Genomic DNA, 14,205 nt, shown 5'->3' on the forward strand with positions numbered 1-14,205 from the left:
GTGGCAATACGCCTGCAAACACATATTTATTTTGCACATAAACGACGAAAAGCTATTCTATTATGTATGAACGCGTGCAATGAGAAATACATTACTGTCATATATGTTTAAAAAGGAAAATGTAATGTGTAAACGTGAACACATGAAATTGATGTGTACACACGCATTAAAATTTTATTATATTAATATGCATATAAAAATAATGTTTATGATCACACACGCACACACACACACACACAATATATATAAAGTCTGCACATGTTTCAAAACAAAAATGCTACGTACAAGTGCTAAAACGATGCATTGTACTTAGTGTGTGTGGGGGGGAGGTGGCGGGGGGGGGCAGTGTATGTGTGAGGGGGGAGTGTGTAGAGAGTGTGTGTGTGGGGGGGGGGGGGGGGACTGTGTGTGTGTGTGTGTGTGTGTGTGTGTGTGTGTGTGTGTGTGTGTGCGCGTGCGGGAACGGTGAGTGTGAATGTGTGTGTATGTGTGTGTGTGTGTGTGTTCCTCCGCACCTGGCCGCCTGCCGTGTGTCTCTCCACTGAGTCACCGCCATTAATTAAGGATGCATCAGCCAAATGAGATAATTTCCATATATTCGGCCTGTAGCAGCGATTCGGCTTTTTATGGATATGAGAAGGGCTAAAAGGGATTACGAAGACATATAATCACTGGCCGTAAAATATATAGAACGATTATAATAATGATCAACCTTATTTCAGCAACATTTTAAAAGCATTTTGTGAGGATAATGGCCTAAGCTAAACCGATGCGATTAGCCAGGCCATCATCATCATCACCATCATCACCATAATCTTTAACCCACTAATGGTCGAGGGCAGGACAAAGCTCTTTCCCAATGTCCTCCACCTATTCCTCTCTGTTTTTAATTCATTGTCGTACTTATGAAAAAATTCCATACTTACAGAAGCAAAATATGTGTTCTGTTAATGGAAATCTGTACCAAATGGAAACCTGAGGAAATACTGAAATCCACGGGGGGCGAGAGGGACTATATACCCAACACACACCGATGTACAGTAGAGCAATATAAAGAGTTATCCCCCATTCATTAGTCCCAGCATCGCAGCAACACGATTCAACCCTCTCTCTGATCCACGTGAGCGCCCGCCATCCAAACCCCTTCATGTTCATTGCTTCCTAGACTTCATAACATGACAGCTGCGTTTTTTCCCTAAGTTAAAGCAACACGACTGACTGAGCCTGATATTAACATTAGCGAGAGCCTCCGCGTGTATAATGGCTATATATATCGAGGCAGGCGAATGGATAATTGGGTCCCTCTGCAATATCGGGAGGAGGAGGAGGAGGACAGAGGAGAGGAGCACAAAGTAATAAATACATGGAGTTGGGAGTTGAAAAAGATCGGTAACAGGGACGTGAAAAAGAAAAAAAGTGGATAATGGATGAAAGAAATAAAGGATAGATGTCTCGGATGGAAGGAAGAGGAACAAGGGATGGAGGAAAAGGGGAAATAGAAGAGGGAGAACTGGGACCCCTGGGAATAGATTCATGGACGGGAAAGAAAAAACAGGAAACAAGGAATGAGAGAAATGGTGGATGGATGGCATGGGTGAAAGAAAGAGAAGCGAGGAAGATGAACCCATGGCGCCCATTCACAGTACTACACCAGGTCATCATGTGTCCCATTCAGCCGAAGCTTTAATTAAGGAGGGAAAAATTGCGTCGTAGCTCACACCGACATGCGTGCAGGCTCTCACTCCGCCACAATAAAGTCCGGAACTCCGTCCAACCTGTTTTCACAATTTGTTTTTCCTTTTTTTTTCCATTTACAGCGAAAGGGACACGTGTGGGCGAAACAACGGCAAACGAAATATGAATAGATCAAAGGACTGACCACATGCAAAGGGCGACAAATAAATCAACATATATGAAAAATGGAATAGAAAATAGCAAATCGGTATAGCGGCTTAGTATGATGGGTTGGCAGCACAATTAATTTCAGGGATGGAAAAGAAAGGAAGGGGGCAGCCTGAAAGCGGGAGGAGGGAAGGAAGGGAAAGGGGAAAAAAGATAAATATATGCAATGCCATGAAAGGAAAGGGAAAGGAAGGGAATGACAAAAAAAGCAACAAATAGTACCTAAAACGCTTGAAAGTTGAAATGAAAAAAAAATGGTGAAATTGTATAGGATGAAACAAAGCCGAGGGAAGAGGAAGCGGGGGACAAAGAAGTGAAGAAATGTGGGAAAGTAACAGTTATATGGTTAACAAGTAAAGAAACAAAACTTCCAAAGAATGAGCATTGCTTGTGAATGTTTTACCGGATGAATTCTCAACAGTAATAAACAAGTTCAAAATAGTCTTGAATTTCGTTAATAATAAATATACATCATGGCCACACATTCATATCGAGTCTCCTTTCCCTGAACCGTTGCATTAATAATTACGTAACATAAATCTACACAAATTAAGTAAACAAAACACGCATCCTTTCTCTTGTAAATCAGTTCATGTTGCAATCCCGTCAGATTAACGTATTTGCATTACAACACGATGCTAAGTAGGTTTTGTAGTACTTCCCAGTTTTCATGAACCGACTGAATTGTATTTCGTCACACGCTGAATTAATGAGAGCGATCCCTTCCTTCCCTGTCAACAACCCCTCGGCAGCACACGCCTGACTTGATCCCGCCCCAAAGGATTCTCATAACACCTCAGTCACGGCGCCGCTTGCACGCACACCACTGAAAGCGACACGTGCAGTCCAGGAGGTGAGAGAGGCGCCGATCATACACTGCTTCTCCCTCTTTTTTTTTTTTTTTTTTTTTTTACAGTTAACGAGACAGTTCTAGGGCGTAAAGAAAGATATATGAAAAAAGCCCGCTACTTACTGCTCCTGAATAGAAGGACTACCAGTACCACCCATCAGTGCAAACGCCAGCAGAGAAAGGTCATTTAATCACTGAGTTTTACGGAAAAATAACCAACGTAACCATTAAAGCTTAAAACAAATTCACCCTCACCACGCCCCCTTCACAATGCCTTACCAAACTAACAAGGATAATAACAACCATCAGCACAGGGGAAGATAACAAAATATCTATAATCCCACCCTTCATCCCCCCCCCCCCCCCAAGGGCTCGGGATGCAGCGAGGAGTGAAAGAAAAGGGAAAACTTCAACTTCTTCTCCATTGAGGTTTCCTACGCGAAGCCGCTTGTCGGATTTTCGTTATTCCATCACAAAAACTTTCTCGTTCTTTATTTTATTTTTTTCAACGGCGAGTTTCTAAAAAAAAAAAATAACTCCCTTCGCTCAGTTTTTTTTTTATATGTGCGCTCTCTCTCTCTCTCTCTCTCTCTCTCTCTCTCTCTCTCTCTCTCTCTCTCTCTCTCTCTCTCTCTCTCTCTCTCTCTCCCTTCGTTCAGTCTTTTTTATATGTGCTCTCTCTCTCTCTCTCTCTCTCTCTCTCTCTCTCTCTCTCTCTCTCTCTCTCTCTCTCTCTCTCTCTCTCTCTCTCCACCCATCTCTCTTCCCTGTTCTCAGTACGCCGTAATCTCCGCTCTGAATGCTCTCGTTGCCTGTGGAGCCAAAAAATGCAACACTAATACTCTTGTTCTATCATACATCCCCCGCCTGTCCGACTTAAGCTCTTTACCAGCTCTGTGCAATCACAAACGAGGCATCGAGCTCCGGCGTAATCATGAAAAACCTTGCTGGCCTCCGGAGCCTCATCCACTTACAAACACAAACACACGCACTTTCCGAGGCATGCAATAACACTTCCATTTATCAGGTTGCCTCAGACCGGCGAGTTGCTTCAGCGTTGCCTGGTAGCTTACTGGTGTTGCTGATTATTGAGTGGGGTGCTGGAACTCATCACGTCGTGTTCTTCCTCGGCTATGGTCTTGGAGTGAGGAGAATGGCGACAGACACAGAGTAATGCTGCCAACAATGAAAACGACGATCTATAATGGCATAACTTCAATATACTGACTAGTAGATTTCCGTAACCTTACCTAAACCTAAACTAACATTATAACAACAACTATAAACAACTATTCAATGTATAGGACTTCTTTCTTCGCTACAGGAAAGAAAAGACGTGTGAATCATTAGAGAGACTGACATTTTTGACTCCCTGACCAAACCCAACCTAACCTAAGCGAATCTAAGCTAACCTAACTTAACGGAACCTAACACAACACTCCCATAAACAACACCCCTACGCACCGATAACCCCCAGCACGCCTTCCTCTTCCCTACAGGAGAGAGCAGCGAGAGTGGGTCATCCGAAGGCCCGACACCCTACACGAGGCTCCTGCAGCGAAGCCTTCTGCTGGGAGACTTAGCGAGGCGGAAGCCGAGGGGGAGCGGCACAGGCTTAGGGACAGGGATCACAATTACCAGCGGGAGCAGCAGCAGCCCCGTGGAGCCTATCAGACCCTTGTTAGACCTGTCCTCACATACTACGGGCGAGCCGCAGGTCAGCCCGCCTGTGCCCATCTTCGACGACGCTGCCCCGCGGAACGTGTCGGAGCTCACGGGGAACGCTGCCTACCTACACTGCCTCGTGCACAACCTGGGGAACAGAAGCGTGAGTATTGGTGTGTGTGTGTGTGTGTGTGTGTGTGTGTGTGTGTGTGTAATTTAAATGGCATCAATGAATAATTTATTGCGAGTAAGCCTTGTTTGTCCTTGTGTCGTTGTAAGGGGGAGGGGTATATCGACTGTGCTAGTAAACATGTTCCTCGAAACGTGCTCAAACACACACAAAAATAAATAAATAAATAAATAAAATGAATCCATAAGACTAGGGAGGGATAGAAACGGATTATAGAAGCAGCAGCGGTGAAAATAAAAGAAATTAAAACTTATGTAAAGAAAAACAGGAAGGGGAAAGGAAAGTATCCGTTTGGGAACACTGGAACGACTGAAACGCAGGAAACTCAGCAAACATCCAGGATGAGATGAAACAAGATTACGAAGCCTGGAAAGAAGGAAGGAAATTGCTGCGAGGAAAAAAAACATCAAACCAAAATAAAATAAAATAAAAAAAACTAAGCGAATGACTGAATTAAAATACGAGAAAAAAAAAAGAAGAAAAAAAAGAGCTGTCTTCATGAAACTCTCCGGGAGAAAGGCAGATGATTTCAACTCGCGGGCAACGTTATTCTCCTTTCAGGCTAAACGGCGGTGATGATAGAAAATGGAGAACGGGAGTGAAGCAGAGGAGGAAGAGCAGGAGGAGGGGAAGGGAGAGGAGGTGGAGGAGGAGGAGGAAGAGGTGGAGGAGGAGGGGTAGGAGGAGGAGGAGTGAAAAATTAAAGTCATTTCAGTTTATGGCTGAGTCGTGCGCCGGTCACTGCTCCGGGAGACACGAGGGCGCAGGTAGATCCTTTCCCTCGCCTCACCTCGCACGCCCACGCTTTTCTAAGGTCCATATTCACAAACATTTCGGGGCTTACACACCAACATTTGATAAGACTTTCGTAGAGGTTGTTCTTTCTTAGTTCCAGGGTTAGTTGAGTCTAGTGGTAGTTTTGACAAGGGTTCTGCACCACGAATGTAAAAGAGCACTCGTGAGAACCTGACTAATCTCCCTTGTGCCCTTTGGAAATATTTGTTGTGGGGGCCAAAAGCGTCTGGGAATACGGGCCTAAAGCCTCTTAACCTCCCCCCTAACACCCACAGCATCGTTCTCTCACAGGATATCGCATTCTTTTCCCTCTCCTAAGCCCTCACCATTTCCTCCCGCCGCTCAGTCTTCTAAGCCTCAACCTCACTCCTCTTCCACTTCTCCCCATCTTCACAACACATAGCGGGGTTCTGGACCTTCACCTAAACCTCCACTGCAATGCCCCACTTTCCCTTTGTCCTTCCGATATCGAGGAGTGAAGATGCTGGCCTGAGGAGAGCCTTCAATCTCTTAAATAACTCTCGTCTTTGTCTGTCTCTGGCGTTCGAGAGGCTCTGATTTTCCTCCCGAACCAGAAAGTGGAAAAAAGATGTCCTGTGTTAACCCTTCTATGCATGAAATAACTTTGTCTCCGCCAGCTTAGCGTGCAAGTTATTCTGAAGCGCATAAAATCCCGTGCCTTCAATCTCTTAAATAACTTTCTTCTTTGCCTGTCTGACGTTTAAGTGGTTCTGAATTTTCTCCTTTATCTGAAAGTAAAAACTTTGCCCGGTGTTAACCCTTCTATGCATAAAACAACTTAAGTCTTTGCCAGCTTAGCGTGCAAGTGATTTTGAGCAGAATAAATATCCCCTGCAATGCATCAGACTCACATTGTATTCCTGAACCAATGAGTAAAGAGGATGTCCAGTGGAATCCCTTCTTTGCATACGATAACTTAGTCTTTACAAGCTTAGCGCGAAAGTGATTTTGAACCGGATAAACATCACATCAATGCATCGGCCTCCCTTTGTATTCACCTAAACAAAAGAGTGAAGTTCGCGGCCGGCTGATCGGATAGCTACACATCCCTCTGCTGCCTCGCCAATGGATATCAAAGTTGAGGGACATTTCACGAGCGGCGGCATAAGTTTGGGGCTCAGATTCGATACTCCTATTCAGAAGGCGTCTAAGTCGTACAAAGGAGAGGAAGAGAGTGAGAGCGAGAAAGCGAGAGCGAGAGAGAGAGAGAGAGAGATAGCAGGCCGTCTCTCGCAGGAGTTTAGTGGCAAGGGGAATGCGGCGGAGAAGATGCTGCTCAACTCTGGGAATGGGAAGATGAACAGACGGAGCGTGAAGCTGCTATGTGTGGCGAGACGAGGCGGCGGCGGTGGAGGCTGAGGGAATGGCGGGCAGGCAGGCAGGCAAGCAGGCGCGTAGGCAGGCATATGTGAAGGAATGTAGGTAGGAGAGCATGGTGTTAGGTAGGTATGTAGGTAGGGAGTTGGAAAGGAAAGCAATGAAAGAAGTAACTAAGACAGGCAGGCATGTTTGTGGATATGATAGTAGGTAGACAAAAAAGAATGCATGGTGTTAGGTGGGTAGGTAGATAGGGAGTTGGAAAGGAAAGTAATGAAAGAAGTAACTAAGACAGGCAGGCATGTTTGTGGATATGTTAGTAGGTAGGCAAAAAGGAATGTATGTTGTTATGTAGGTAAGTAGGTAAATAGGTAAGCAAGATAACACGTAGGAAAATAAACAAAAAAAGGGGGCAGGTAAGCGGAAACAAACAGGTAGCATGAAATAAACTACAGGTACGCCTTTTTTGTGCTGGCTTTTTTTGTAATGCGGGCTTTTTTTGTACTCTTTTTGTTGCCCTTGAGCCGTGTCCATTGATGTAGAAAAAAGATAGGCAGGCAAGCAGGTCATATCCCACGGCATCCACTATAAATAAAATCCACCAGCGCCACTAACCACCTGGAGTCGTTCAAGAGAGACTACGGGCGCTATAGACAACACGTAAATAAAATGTAAGGAAAATCAAACAAGCAAACAGGAAGGCAAACTGGTTGGTAGATTGTAAGGCAGGTAGATAGGAAGGTATACGTTTTTTTTTTTTTTTTTTACGCCTTTGCACTGTCTCCTCTGCTGTAAAAAAAAAAAGAAGAGCAACAACAACAACATGACAGAGACAGCCAGGTAGATAGATATGTAGGCAGAACAACAGGTAGAATACGTGGAACAACCCCGTTCAGTAAAACAAAGAGAGGAAGTAGGAGAGAAAATCGTTCAACGAAGCCACATTCGTAGTAACCGATCAAAAAAAGAAGGAAGCAATTTCAGTGAGGGAAGGTATACTTCAAGAAGAAAAACAAGAAGACAGATACAGACAGGTAGATAGATATATAGACAGGAAAACAGGTAGAATACGGGGAGCAACACCATTCAGTAAAAGAGGGAAAGAGAGGAAGCAGGAGATAAAATCGTTCATCACAGCCACATTTGTAGTAACCCATCAAAAAAAGAAGGAAGCAATTTCAGTGAGGAAATGTTTAACGATGAGCCAAAGTGTTGCAGGACTTGGCGCCGCGAGAGACAGGGAGGAGAATGGAGAGGATTGCAAATGTACAGGAAAGGAATTTGCATCACGGGACCATTACATTCACGCGGGGCAAAAAAAACTTTAATAGAGAGACGGGAAGAGTGAAACACGCGAGAATATACTATTTCAAAGGCTCATTTCGATCCCTATTTACCTGCACCTCGGACAGACAAATGAAGTAACGCGAGATTGCCTTCGGGGACTGCGTGAAAAACTCAATCTTTCGGGTCCAACTTTTCATCTGTTTAATTAGGATTCGCCACTCCGCGCGCCACACAGAAATATACACACGGATATGACAGTTCTTCCTCCTTCTCCTCCTCCTCCTCATCATCATCATCCTCTTCCTTTCCTCCTATTTATTATCGTCTTTTGCCTCTTTCCCTCTTTCTCCTCATCATCATCCCTTCTTCCCTTTCATTTCTCCTCCTTCCGCTGATAATCTTCACTCAACCACCTCCTCCTCCTCGTCCTCCTCCTGATCCTCCTCCTCCTCCTCCTCCTCCTCCCCCTCCTTCTGATCCTCCTCCTCCTCCTCCTCCTTCTCCTGATCCTCCTCCTCGCGGGCTAATGAGGACCCAGATATCTGCTCACACAAGCACGGTCCCAAACACGCCCTCGACCTGTCACACACACACACACACACACACACACACACACACACACACACACACACACACACACACGTCCCCCACACACACACCGGCTTAAGCAAACAAACATAACATTTCGCAAACTGAAAATGCAGTGGTTATTTTCCCCGTTCCCCCTCGTTAAAAAAAGTTGAAGAGATGAAATAATTTGCAGTAAGTGGCTGAGTAGGTGGGTGAGTAGGAGGGTAATTGGCTAGGTGGATAAAGGTAGATGGATGAACAGGTAGAGAGGTAGGAAAGTGGACAGATGGTCAGATGAACGGATGACATCTTTCCACAATCAACAATCCTTACCTCACCTCTTCTCGTACACTCTTCCACAATCATCACAACCCTTACCTCACCTCCTCTCTATCACAGATCTTCCCGCTTTTCCACGTCACTCCCTCACTCTCTCTCCCTCTGCAAATCTGTCTTATCCCCGCTTAAGGCGCCGCCCTCAGCCTCGGAGGGATTAAACCCGACGAGAAGTGAGCTGCAGCGCTGACAATTGAGCCGACACCGGGAACAGAAAGACTCAACCTTGTATGCATAAAGGATGAGGAAGTGGAGGAAGGGGTGCGAACGAGAGCGGGGGAAGGATGGAGACTAAGAAAAGAAGAAATCACTAGGAGGAGGAGGACTAGCAAGGGGAAGATCTGGAGAATGAAGTCAAAAAAGAAAACACGGAAGAAGAAATATAAACTCAGATATGGAAGACAGAAGGCAAACGAGGGAAGGAAGTAAAAACAAAAGGATTAAGAGCGAAAGAAAGGTCAAGAAGGAATGATTCTATGAAGAGCGAGCAAAAGAGTGAAGACAACTGATGAAGGGAGATCTCAGAGGTGAAGAGGGATGAGAAAGAGGACGAGGATGAATAAGGAAGAAAAAAAACCTTAGAGGAAAAAGGAAAAATGTGAGTTAATTAAAGAAAGGAGGTATAGAGGCAGGGAATAGATATACAGGAGACCAAGGAAGAGAAGAAAGAGGAAGAGGAGCGGAAGGGTAAAAAAATAACTGGTAGGAGGAAAAAGAGCGAAAGAAGAGGAAGACAAACAAAGAGAGGGGAGCTGGGCTGAGAGGAGGAAGAGAGGAGGAGAGAAAGCGTAGGAGAATAAACTGACAGGAAGAGGAAACGGGGAAAAAGAAACAAATAGAAAGAGAATGAAGATAAATTAAAGAAAGAAAAAGAAAGAAAGAAGAAATGGGGAGAGAAAGAGAAAGAAGACATACAAGAGGCAAGATACAAATAAAAATAAATAAATGAAAGAAAGAAAGATAAAAAATAATATTGAGGAATAAAAATCGAGAAAAAATAAAAATAAAATGTACGAAAAAGGAAAAAAAAACGAGAAAGAGGGAGAAAAATATTGAGGGAGAGAAGATTAAGGAGATGAAGGAGGCAAAGAGAATGACAGAGAGAGGAAAGAAACGATAGAGAGGAAGGGAGGGAATGAAAGGATAGGTGAGGGTGCGTGTGCGTGTGTGTGTGTGTGTGTGTGTGTGTGTGTGTGTGTGTGTGTGTGTGTGTGTGTGTGTGTGTGTGTGTGTGTGTAGCAGCTCCTGTAACATTAATTTCCCGCCGACCTCCTATGACACGGCTGGTGAGTACTTCGAACACCTGACACATGACACCTGGCCTTAATCACCTGTATGACTGCTGTGCCGCCCCCCCCCCCCTTTCCACCTGCCCTCACCCTATCCTTTTATCTTCCTTTCCTCTCACTTTCTTCTCCCTTCTCTCTTCTTTGCTAGTTTATATTCTCTTCCTTTCTTTTCATTTCATCTTTTTCCCCTCCTTCCTTCTTGTCCCCCCATCCTTATTTTTTCTCCCTTCACTTTCTCCTCCATCGTTCTCTCTTCTTTGTTAGTTTATATTCCCTTCCTTTCTTCTTTTCATTTCGTCTTTTCTCCCTCCTTCCTTCCTGTCCCCCCATCCTCCATCATTCTCTCTTCTTTGCTAGTTCACATTCCATTCGGTTCTTCTCTCCTCTCTCTCTCTCTCTCTCTCTCTCTCTCTCTCTCTCTCTCTCTCTCTCTCTCTCTCTCTCTCTCTCTCTCTCTCTCTCTCTCTCTCTCTCTCTCTCTCTCTCTCTCTCTCTCTCTCTCTCTCTCTCTCTCTCTCTCTCTCTCTCCTTCCCGTTCCCCATACTCATTTGCTTTATCTCCTATTATTTCCTTTCTCCTTTATTTGCTACTCCTTTCTCCTTTTCGCTTCCCCTTCTCGCCTTCCCCCTTTCCTTACTACCTTTCTCTATCCTTACTTTCTCTTCCCTTCTTTCTGTTACGTTACTATTTCTTATTCTCTTCCCTTCTTTCTCTCCTTTCACTTCTTCCCGTCCCCACATTATCATCTTCTCCCTTATTCTCTCCTTCCCTTTGCTACTCCGAACTCCCTTTCCTTATCCTCTTCATTTCCTCCTCCCTTCCCTGCTCCCTTTCTCCACCTCATATCCTCTTCCCTTCCCCGCTTCCCTTATCCTCGCCTTCCCTTTGCTACTTCGAATTCCCTTTCCTTATCTTCCTCATTTTCTCTCTCCTTTCCTCTCTTCATATCCTCTTCCCTTCCCCGCTTCCCTTATCCTCTCTTCCCTTCGTCTTCCGGCCCGCGACTCAGCTGCTGCCGCCTCGCTAAGGATGGCAAGGCAGGCAGTGTGAGACTCTTTGTTGCTCCACTTCCCGTCCTCCTCCTCCTCCTCCTCCTCCTCCTCTTCCTTTCCCACCACTGCTTCCTGACGGCTCACTTCACTCCCTCGTATTCGATTTTCCTCAGAAGTTTACATTTTTCATTCATTTCATTTTGCTTTATAATTTGGAAGCTTTTTTGTGTGTGTTTCTTTAAAGGAGAGGACAAAAAAAATAACGAAGCAAAGGAAAGAGAAATTAAAGAGTAGGATAATTTAATGTTGCAGAGCTAAGCACGCACACACACACACACACACACACACACACACACACACACACACACACACACACACACAGACACGTGCAAAAAAAAAATTCCATGGCCCATTCGTAAAAAGAAAAATATATATTACATGGCGACTTTTTTTTAGAATCTGAGAGTGGCAGAGGATGGTATTGACAGTCGCCTCAATGCCCCTGTCAATACACCGAGGAGGAGGAGGAGGAGGAGGAGGAGGAGGAGGAGGAATGAAAAAAAAAAGGAAAGAAAGGCAAAGGGAACATGGCGAGGATGAGGACGAAGGAGAGATGAAAGAGGCGCTGAAAAAGGAGTTTGAGAAAGGAAAAGGAGGAAGAGGAGGAGGAGGAAGACGAATAAGGAGGAGAGGAAGAAGGAACAGCAGGAAGAATAAGAAGGTTGAAACAAAAGAACACCGATGAAGAGAAAGATAAAAAGGAGTATAATGAGGTAGAGGCGAGGAAAAAGAGAAAGAACAAGGAGGAGGAGGAGGAGGAGGAGGAGAAGACATTGGTAGTACCCTCAAGACCTTCATCACCACCACCACCACCACGACCCGCATGACCCAACCACCACCACCACCACCACCTCTTCCATCACTCCAACTCATTCCACCCCCCCCCCCTCCTTCCCCCTCCCCCCCTGCTCCTGTGTCCATTGTGCGCCTCTTGACTGACAGGACACAAGGCCGCGACAGGAATATTGCTGCTTGAGGCTCCTGCTGTGTCCCTCTCGCCGCCTCCAAGGGTGTGTGGGTGTCCGTGTGCGTGTGTGTGTGTGTGTGTGTGTGTGTGTGTGTGTTGGAGTCACCCCCACGAGACGCATACGCACTTAGGTAGAAAGATACAGAAAAAAGACAAAATACAACCGAAAGACAGACATTCAGATACAAAAACAGACAGAAAAAGGGATATAGACAACGTACAGATAGAGAAACAGACACACTTAGGAAGATAAAAAGATAAACAGAAAAAGACAAAATACTGCCAAAAGACAGAAATTCAGATAAAAAACAGACAGAAAATAGGAAACAGACAACATACAGACAGAGAAACAGGCGCTCAGATATAAATAGAGGGACGCAGGCAGGGATGTAATGCTGTTTCTGAACTGTAAATACTTTCCACTGAGGGAAGCGATGCGTTAAAATGTTACCATCGTTAGTGACTCACCTGGCTCGTCTGAAAGGCGCTTCTCGTCTGACCTGGCTTAAATAACGAGGCTTTGAAGGAGAGCTGCGTATACATTCATTTTTACTGTGCGAGTCTTGCTTAGCTGACCCCTAGACATACATAATTCTCTCACGGATGATGATAAAATTCGTAAAACAGGCTTAACGCAGTCTCTTCAGGAAGGCAACCCTCGCGTAAAACCGGAGCTAATCTCACCTAAACCATAAATAATCGCCCAATCAATCAAAGAGCACACACCGTTCACCACTTCAACAATACCCAATGAAAAGAAGCGGGCGAACTGAGGCCGAAACAGGCGTAAAAAAGGATTACACGGACTAACACCCAACACAACAGCTGGGGCTGTTGTGTCCCGCCCGGGACACAATGACTCTGGGGCCGGCCGTCCATCGCAGCAATTACCACAAAGCAAACCTGCTCCCACCCACAGCCATCAATTGTGCCTCGCGCCGCCCACACGAGCACCAAGGCCACACCGCCCACACGAGGACACGAGAAACGAAGTCAGAGATTTTAGACATGGTATCATTAATGAGAAACAAGTCCACTTACACAATCATTATAATCAGAGCATACAGGATTCACACCGCAGACAGTGGCTGAGTCAACAGCGTGACGGCGCCGCATTCAGGACGCCGCGAGCTCAATCCCCGCCCGGTGCCACCATGCTGGGATTTTTCAGCCGCCGCCGAGTGGCTTAAAACTACCCACATGCTGTCCACAAAACCACCAATCAACCCGGACTCTAGATTCTAGGATTAAAGATGAGCTCCGGGAGGACAGCATGAGCCAATGCAAAATGGCGCCACTATAAACACTGGCCTGCGCCACAAGGGGCTGAGCCATACCATCAGGCCCCTCCAAAAAACAAGCCTACCGGCGCCACAGGCGAAGATGTAAAAAAAAAAAAAAATTATACAGACGCATGATTTTAGGAAGATAAGTCCAAAATCTGCACCAATAACCGACAATAACGACGAAAAGAATATCAACGTAGAAAATGACGGGATTCACAGCACAGGAGGACAGTATTTGATACAGCCGCACAATTCTAGGTGGAGAAGTCCAGTGTCTGTAAAAATAACCGATGAATAAACGATCAAAAACTACCAACGCTAAAAATAAGGCAGCACAAACCAACACTAAATCCAGGGTAAGAAAATCGTCAACCCCAGCCTGCAAAGATTACATGTGAGAGAGTGAGAGAAGCAACAATTTAGCGTGAGTGAGCAGGCATGAGAGGTCTTCTGTAAGAGCCAGTGACTATTCCTAACAAGATTACGGCGGTGCGCGGCACACGTGTCATGCGTGGCCGTCATGTTTCCACAATGTGAGCACGTGAACGGCTCAGTCAGGCTTGGAGAGAACACAATCATGTCAAGAGGGGCGAGGACAGAATACTCGAGTGACATCATGTGTGCTTGAGGAGAGGCAGGCGAGGAAAGAAGATGAAATATTTAGTAATCGTGGAAAA

The 14,205-nt window shown here is 45.4% G+C and overlaps 1 protein-coding gene across 1 annotated transcript in view; it reads left to right on the top strand.

Moving 5' to 3' along the window:
• LOC127003363 (zwei Ig domain protein zig-8-like) overlaps positions 1-14,205 on the top strand; it is an 81,154-nt gene that overhangs the window by 31,921 nt on the left and 35,028 nt on the right. The window contains exon 2 of the mRNA XM_050869897.1: positions 4,252-4,580. Within this exon, the coding sequence (XP_050725854.1) occupies positions 4,252-4,580 (329 nt within the window). The remainder of the gene's footprint in view (positions 1-4,251; positions 4,581-14,205) is intronic.

This window comes from Eriocheir sinensis, chromosome 25, assembly GCF_024679095.1.
Source record: "Eriocheir sinensis breed Jianghai 21 chromosome 25, ASM2467909v1, whole genome shotgun sequence".
Lineage (NCBI taxonomy): Eukaryota > Metazoa > Arthropoda > Malacostraca > Decapoda > Varunidae > Eriocheir > Eriocheir sinensis.